This window comes from Bison bison, unplaced genomic scaffold (assembly GCF_000754665.1).
Source record: "Bison bison bison isolate TAMUID 2011002044 unplaced genomic scaffold, Bison_UMD1.0 scf7180017864472, whole genome shotgun sequence".
Classification (NCBI taxonomy): Eukaryota; Metazoa; Chordata; class Mammalia; order Artiodactyla; family Bovidae; genus Bison; species Bison bison.
In genome coordinates, this window is record NW_011495033.1 from 5326588 (window position 1) to 5335786 (window position 9199).

The 9199-nt window shown below is 37.5% G+C and overlaps 1 protein-coding gene across 6 annotated transcripts in view; it reads left to right on the forward strand.

The window, feature by feature from the left end:
• NF1 (neurofibromin 1) overlaps positions 1-9199 on the forward strand; it is a 275386-nt gene that overhangs the window by 175799 nt on the left and 90388 nt on the right. For all 6 annotated transcript variants that reach the window (XM_010861452.1, XM_010861457.1, XM_010861455.1 and 3 more), the window contains one exon: positions 978-1088. In XM_010861452.1, the coding sequence (XP_010859754.1) occupies positions 978-1088 (111 nt within the window). The remainder of the gene's footprint in view (positions 1-977; positions 1089-9199) is intronic.

Below are 9199 nucleotides of genomic sequence, written 5' to 3' on the forward strand. Positions count from 1 at the left end.
GACAGAGGATGAGATGGTTGGATGGCATCACCGACTCAATAGACATGGGTTTGGGTGGACTCCGGGAGTTGGTGATGGACAGGGAAGCCTGGCGTGCTGCGGTTCATGGCGTCGCAAAGAGACACAACTGAGCGACTGAACTGAACTGAAGTATAAAAGTGATACTCAGAATCAGGGAGATTAGAATGGCCTTTTAATAAATTGTATTGGTACAACTGTACCAGTAAGTAACCATCTGTAAAAAGATACACTATTCGTGAGGATAAACTCCCATAAAGAAGAACATATGGACCTTTCTCACTCATTCAAAATCAGTAAACCAGGGAAAGGAAAGCTTCATAAACTGAACTCTTAAAAAACAAATCAATAAAATTCAAAAACTTCTGTCTAGAAAGAAAAATGGTTAAAAGCAATTCTATGATTAATATCCCTGTCCAGTAGTTTTCTTAATGTTATCCTAATGGTTCAAATAATCAGTTCAGTCACTCAGTCATATCAGACTCTGCAACCCCATGGACTGCAGCACGCCAGGCCTCCCTGTCCATCACCAGCTCCTGGAGTTTACTCAAATTCATGTTCATTGAGTCAATGATGCCATTCCACCATCTCATCCTCTGTTGTCCCCTTCTCTTTCCGCCTTCAATCTTTCCCAGCATCAGGGTCTTTTCAAATGAGTCAGTTCTTCACATCAGGTGGCCAAAGTATTGGAGCTTCAGCTTCAGCATCAGTCCTTCCAATGAATATTCAGGACTGATTTCGTTTAGGATGAACTGGTTTGATTCTCCTTGCAGTCCGAGGTTCAAATAATAGCTCCTTGAAACTTTTAGTGCTTGTTACCACATTGCCCTTCAGAAAGTATGTTGCTTTTAAGATATTTTGCCATTTTGTATATTTTATCATTGTTCCAGTTGTGGACTTTTGTAAATATCAATGAACAATATAAAGTCTGTGAGTTACTGTGCTCTTTTTTCTTTCAGGCATCAAGTACATGAAAAAGAAGAGTTCAAGGCTTTGAAAACATTAAGTATTTTCTACCAAGCTGGGACTTCCAAAGCTGGGAATCCTATATTTTATTATGTTGCACGGAGGTAAGAAACACTGTTTTAGTTTCTCTTACCAGAGTTTTTAAAATGGTAGAAAATGTAGAGAGACAGCAAGTTTGATTTTTGCTGTTTGACTTTACCAGAGTTGGAGACAAGTTTTCCCGGGAGAATATAGCTAGTAAACAGCCATCTTGTCCCCAAATGGTGCTCCATCTATTATAAATTGCTGTTCATAGTACCTGTTTCAGATTTGCTTCCCTGTATTACATCATTTTTTTTATGCCACCTACAGTGAATTAATTACAAAGAGTAAAAAAAAATATCACAGTCTTTTGTTTTCTGGTGTATTCTGTTTAAATCATATCTGCAACATGATACTGAGAAACCTTTTTGTAATGGAAATAAAATTTGAAGAATCTGAGAACTTTTAATAATAGGCCTGGTAAGGCAACATCAGGGTGATTTAACAAATAATTCAGAGATGCTGTGGGAAATGTCTATAAAGATATGGCACAAGTGACAGCCTGAAAAATTGATTGTATTTATTTGTGCTGTCTTCAGCCAAAGCTAATTCCCAGGAAGCCTTTCTTGAAATGCTCCTCCTTCACAATAGGTCTAATGCTCAAGTTGCTTTCCCTGCCATTGTCTTTTCTTTCTTGGTTTATTCTGCGTTCCACTGGAGAACTTGTCTGTGGTATTATTTGGTCAGTTTTCCTTCTTTCCCATTTAGTTTATTGATATAAACTTTTGGTAATTGAACCTTAGGGACAATGTTATATAATAGACCACTGGCTTTGGAATCTCAGGGGCTATGTTTTCTCTTAGTTCTGCTATTCCACTAGGCTGTAGGAATTAATCTTTCTGAGTTTCCTGAATTTAATATAAATTGAGGAATTACATCAGTAGACTTTTAATGATCATGAATGGCAAAAAAATTAGGCAATGTATAAGAAATAAGTGGAGGTTGGGGAGGAGTGGCAGTGGAGTGATAAATGGAAGGTGGGAGGCGGGAAACTGATTTAATAGGATAATGCAGACAACGTTAAACCAAGAAGTCCCAAGAACTGGGTGTTAGGGAATCAAGAGGGCATAGAAACTTGCATTTATCCTTAGCCTTCCTCTCCAGCAGTTCTGAGGAACGTCTCTTCACCTTCCTGTAAGTCTTCTTTCCAACTTTCACCTCAGATGCTGTTTCTCAATTGCCTAGGATTTTAATTTTCTTTCGCAGTTGAGATGAACCATCCTTGTATACCAATCCCAGTCTTTAATACCACTAGTGTATTTTGATTTTCCCTATTTTGTCTAAGTAATTAAAAGTGAAACATTGGTGAGAGAGGTAGGTAGACATGTGTCCTCCTCCCCCTTTAAATTCTTGTTAGTTTACAAGTTTCAAAGATTTCTGGAAAACCTTAAAGCTGGTTTTTTCCTCCAGGATCAGAGTGTAAGATTATATTCCTTCTCTGTGGTGGTCTGTATACTATACAAGGCCAAAGGAAAGTAGCTTGGGCCTGATGCAGACACCTGTGAGATTGAATCAGTGGAATTTCCTAGAGACCCATGTAATAGAGTGACTTGAGTGTGCTGAGGGTTCCCAGCTCTGCTGCTTCTTAGACAAGTTAGTTTTTATGACTCTGTTTCTTCATATGTTAAAGAAGGGGAGTTGCTCAGAAAAACTATCCTGCCTACCTCTCCCATAAAGTATTTTGTGACCTATAAAGTTCTGTAACCATACAGAGTATGTTTAAGGTTTTCTTTTTTGTTTGTTTGTTTTGGGGTGTGACTCTGCCAACTTCAGTCTACATTTCAGTCTCTTATTTAGACGTACAAGAGTGCCTCCTGGCTTCATTGTCACCTGGTGTGAAGCCTGAGGTCAGGACAGTTGAGCACATGATCACTCAGGGTAGAGCGACCCACTCTACTGTGGAGGAGTACAGGAGCAGGAGAAGGTCGTAAAGGTCTTGTCTCTGTTCAGTGAACTTTGTCAGAGAACACTTAGGTTTGACTTTTTGATATTCCTTTGTTTTTGTGGCTTAGACTAACTACCATGTATTAGTTTATGTCTTTTGAACTATGGATTCCAGCCTCCTTACAGATAGTCCACAGACCTTTTAGACTTGAAATGTCCAAAACTTAATTCAGTGTATATTCAAATCAGCTTCCTCTTTGCACCATATTCTCTTTCTCAATAGCATCACCATCCCTTCTCACTCTAGAAACCCTAATCATTTAAAATTCTTCTCTCTTTCATTTATCCTCCTCATTATCAATCACCATGTCTTGATTTTAGTTGTGTCATCTAGGCAAATCAATAAAGCTGTTTTAGTCAGGGCTCAGTTTTTACAGAGAAATCATTCTCACTTTCTTAAGAAGGTGGGCCTCAGAAAAAACATGAGTTAGAGCAGGTGCAGACAGCACTTAGGTGTCCATCAGTCCTGGAACTGACTTGTTGCCTCTTTCTTGGCTTCACATTGAGCTGTGTCTCATGATTTTCCTCTTTCTATATCTCTTCAGCATTAGCCCTAGCTAGTCAGTTCTTCATTACCTCAGTACTTCACAGTGCAAATTCCACAAAGAGAACATGGTTCAGCTACAGATGCCTGTTTGGCAAAACCCTTAATGCTATGTCCTGGCCAGCCAGTGGATTCCTGGCTGCCCCTAAGTCATGTACTTCTCCTAGCCCAGTAGTCATGTGATTCGAAATAACCTCCTAGTGCTATTCATTTATCGGGGGATGTCCTAAGGTATGTGTTTTATTTTTTTAATTGGTTCTTAATGGCTTAATTTTAGGTACTTTGGAAATGTCTTTTGAATTCATTCCCCCCACACTGCCATTACTGAGACTCTCTTATTAGCTTTAACCTGTACTAATGCAGAATTATTCTCCTACTCCCTAAACCCCACATAACTACTTCCAGGCCATCTTAACATTGCTTCTGGAGGCAGTTCCAGTTCAAATCTAATCCTGTCTCTATTTGTTAAGTAGCAGCATTCAGTTTCTGAATAAAGTCCAGATTTATGTCAAGTCAGGCATGATGGTTGCTTCGTAATTTTGACCTAATTTAGTTTTTAGTCTTTTCCTTCTATTCTCTCCTGTATACCTTTGAACCTGACCTATAATAAAGTCCCATAAATACAAGGACAGTTTTTGTTGCTGTTCAGTCACCCAGTCATGTCTGACTCTTCGCGACCCCATGGACTGCAGTACATCAGGCCTCCCTGTCCCTCATCATCTCCCAGAGTTTGCCCAAGTTCATGTCCATTGTTGCAGCATTATTTATAGTGGCAAATATATATTATATATATATATATATAAAAAATATATAACTTTGTATCAAATGGAAATTGTTGAATAAATAATGATACATCTGTATTATGGAATAATGTGTTAATGAGTTTTTGTGTTTTGTGTTGTATTTGCTTGTTACATGTAACAAAAATGAAATTTACACTTGTGTAAACCAGAAAGCATATCAATTGGTAGATGTACCCAAGGAGATCAGGAGATGGACTGGCTTCTTGCATGACTGTATGTAGGGCTTTGAACAATGCCATCTGGAGAACATCTGTCTTCTCTATGTCTTGACTCTACTTTCTTTGTGTTGATTTTATTCCCAGGCAGCTCTTCCTAAGCTATGCCCAGTGGTGATTTGTGTTCTCCCAGCTTAACAACCCAGTGAAAAACGCTTCTTTCCCAGTAATAACAGCAAAAGTACTAGTCTTATTGGCCCGAGTCACCTGGCAATTCCTGAGGCATTCGCTATGGCAAGGGGGATGGAATTTCTTGGTATCTAGGTCTGAGTCATACGCCCATCCCTGGAGCTCACTGGTGAAGGCAGCTTAAACTGCATGAACTGAAAGGCATGAGGGGAGGGCACGGGAGCAGGGTTTCCCAAAGGGAAATCGGACTGCCAATATCAGAATGAGGAAAAGTGGGTTCTGAGCTGGCAAAAGTAACAGAAAGTCCTCTAATGCAGCTTTTCAAATATCCAGAAAGATGGCTCTCGACAATTATCATGCACGATGAGGAGGAACACTGGTGTGTGTGCACAGGCATGTGATATGCACAGACTGACAGGCCTGTGAACGTGCACGCTAAACTGTTCACAGTGGTGTTCTCAGGAGCATGACTGGAGCACGCAGAGGGTCAGCTACAGAATTCCTATTATATATCTCTGTTGTTTGACTTGTTGCCAGGAACGCATATTATTTTTGTCAGAATAATTAAAACTATAAAACCTAAAAGTGCAATGAAGAGTTTTCCTCTTAGGTATACTGTGATACCTGGCAATTGCTTTTTGGGTGTTAGTAATAATAATGATAACGGCTAAAATTTACTGAGTGCTTTCTCTGCCTTAGGCAAACCATGCATATTATATACTTTTTCATTTAACCCTTAAAATAACCTGCTGAGGTGTTATTACTGCCAATGACTGACTGACTTATAAACTGAAATTTAGAGACGCTGTTAGTCATTCACAAATCTAGCTATCAAACAAACATATATCTCCAGGCCCTACATGGGCTGCTAAATCAAAATTTCAGGGTAGAGCCTAATCTATCTAACAGACACCCCAAGTGATTCATTTGAAGTAGGTTTATTACCAGTTTGTTTGGGAGTTTCACTGGGTTGGGAATTAAGCTCAAGGCGGCACAACTAGTAAGAATCAGAGCTGTTCATACATGGTTATTATCACTGTTAAATACTAGGTTTTTAGCTTAAATAAATCTTTGTAGACCAGCATGAAAATCTTATCAGTACTTATGGGGTATATTTCTGTAAGGAAGAATTCTGAATTCTAGGCATCAAATTAACAAATGACCATTTGCAGTAAAAGACAGAAGTGTATACAGAGTAAGATAACTTTGTCATTGGAGCAGCTGTAGTCTGTACTCCAAATGTTAGCAGAATTGGAATCTTTTTTATTGTAACAACATGTTACTATTACACATTTATGGAATATGGTGACAGGTGTATTGTTTTGTAGAGCACAATAGTTTATCCTTTTGTCTACTTAATAAAAAATAAATGCAGAATAACACATGCCATCCTCAACCCCTATCCACAGTCCCCTGTCCTTTTCACACACACACACACATGCATGCATGCACACCCACACAGAAGTATACTTTGGTTAAATGTCACCAACATAATTTCTTCTCTTACACCTTTAATGTAAAACCCCAAGTTGCAACTCAGTTTTGCAAACATTTAAAAGGCAAACAGAGTATTTTGCCTTTTTTAGCATTTATAAGGAAGGAAACCATATTAAGGTTATGATTAAACTTACACAATTAAAATTTGCAAACAACCAAATTAAACTAGGATAATGATAATTTACTCAGAAGTAAGTTGAAATAAATTTGATTTTCCTAGTGTGCTTGTTGCCGTTCAGCAGATATAGTGAACTGAGATAACAATGCAGACAGTCCAAGTCCACTTCAGCCTAAGTGTACAAAAAACAACAAAAATATGACATAGAAAAGAACGTGAGTGCTGTCCATTGGATTCAATTTGGTGCCACCATTTTCCATATTCTTGGTTGTGGCTACACTTCTTGTGCTCATGGTTGTGGCTGCACTTTTCATCTTCTTGGTTGTGGCTGCACTTTCTGGATTCATGGTTGTGGCTATCGTTGAAGTCACTTCTGTATTCTTTGTTGCCATGGGGTTGGAAGTTGCTTTGGGATCCAGAGATGTTTGGAGCTTTGGAGTTGTGTTGGAGTTTATGGTTGTCTCAGAACTTAGGGTGGTATCCTTTGGTATTGCTTTGGTTATCCCCAAAGTGACATCAGCAAACAGTAGGAGTGAAGTGAATAATGACTTGAACATCATTTTCCTATTTCAAAATAATTATAGAAAATTAATCTAACACTTGGATCATAAACAAATATAAGAACTTCCATTTTTTAAAGTGATGGTGAGGAGGAAAGAGGGAATGAAGAAAATCTTATCTCAGTACCAGGAAAATGCCAACCTTGGTTTAATAGATAGTTTTTAAGATAAAAGGAAATTCAGAAATGATCAATATCAACTCTTTGATTTTACAGATGGGCTCAGACAAAGGGCATAATTTGCCTGAGGATGCATATCTGAAAATGACCAGAACTAGAACTTGAGTCTGAGTCTTGGTCTAGTGTTCTTTAGTAGATGGGGACTATGAAGACATACTATAGACATATACAAAAAGTTTACTAATAAACTATTTTTAAAGTAAGGCTAATTTTTTTTTATCCTGTCTTCAAATCTAATGGTTTGCCATGATTGAGAAAAAGCAGCTAGCCCATGTTGAACATAGTTAACTGTTCTTTTTTTTTTTAACTTAAAGCTCAAACTTTGAAATCTAATATATGCTGAATTTACATTTGGTTCTAATGTGTAACTGAGAAAATTTCAATTTAATATTACCTTTTGACGTTTTTTTCTTTGAAGAATAGGCTTCAGGCTTTCTCCAGTGTCCTATGGGGAATCTAATTTCTTACTGTGTGCTGTTTAAATAGAATTAGTGAGTAAGTCACGTGTTATAAACTTGACCTGGTATTTGCGTTTTGGAAATGACCTATTGAGTGCTTTCCAAACTGGTGCAAACAGACTGTGGCAGAGATGGAGAAATGCAAATAAAGTCTTTCTAAAATCTAGTCACTTGCACAAAGAACCCTGTGAATACCACTTTGTTATTCCTTTTACCCATGTTTTGCATTAGCGAATGTCTTCATAAGATTGAACTAACTACAGGGATATACTCTTTGCCTACCGTGATTATCATGACTTAAAATTGAGTAAGTATATTAGAGACAGATTTTTTTTCTTAAAATATATTGTATATATGTTTAGAGGGTAGTTTTTGGCTAGGATTATATTGGAAGTTTTCAAAATAATTCAAGAATATAGCTTTCTAGAGGTTCTAGAGTTCTAGTAAATAATTATTCTATTAGAAAAGAGGTTAAACTTTATTAATATAAAACTAAATAGAAAAGAATTGCATGTGAAAGTGCTACTTTTCATATTGAGTTTGCAGAGTTTTGTTTTAGTACATTAAATAGCTCACATTGAAGCACATGGAGTAAATTCTTCAAAGGAATTTCATCTTTTGGTCACTGCTTTTCCTTAATGAGTGGCACACAGGGAAGTTGGGTTGTTTTGTGCTAATGTTTTCATCACATTAGCTGGCTCTTTTTAAAAATTGCAGGGCTGTGAACAATTGTGTTGACATACAAGGAAATTGCTTCATAAATGGCAGAAGTACAAGTCAGTACATGTTTCTGTCTTGTTTTACTTTGCTGTGAAGGTTTCTTTTTCCTCCTGAATAAATAGAACCAGTGCTTGCTAAATCTTATTTATATTAGATATGTAGAGTATAGTATAAAGAGTATAAATCTAATTTATATTAGGTACAGACCTCTATTAAATTGAAAGTTTGTATGATCAGACCTAAGAAGTAAACATAAAAAGCCTCTTAGCAACCAGAGTAGATATTATAAATCAGAGCACTAAGATAATGCACATGTAAATTTTTATTGATGCTTCAAACACCTCAATCTCAACTTACTTAAAATTTTAAATTCAACATTTTTTTCTTTTCCTGTTCTTATACACAGATATATCTTTCTCAAATTAACTGCATCATTACCTTTGATTTCTTATTTTCTTCTTATTGATCTTAAGCTGCCCAAGTCTTTGATGATAATTAAGTAGAGTTAAAATTTCTGAACTCTGCAGCACTTAAATTCTCCCCCCCAAAAAAGAAGTCATTTGCCATTATTCATGCCTTTAAATACCCCTGCTTCTTTTATCTTTGTGCAGTCTCTCCCATCTGCCCAGAGTATTTCTTCCTCATTCAAAATTCCATTCTTCCTTCAGTGTCTAACTCTGATGGCAGCATCTTTTTATGTAAAGTGAAGTCGCTCAGTCATGTCCGACTCTTTGCTATCCCATGGACTGTAGTCTACCAGGCTTCTCTGTCCATGGGATTTTCCAGGCAAGAGTACTGGAGTGGGTTGCCATTTCGTTCTCCAGGGGATCTTCCTGACCCAGGGATCAAACCCAGGTCTCCTGCATTGCAGGGTGCTTTACCCTCTGAGCCACCAGGGAAGCCCTTTTTATGCGAGCCTTTCTTAATTCTATACTTCCAAATCAGACATTTTAGGACTTAGTGTGTC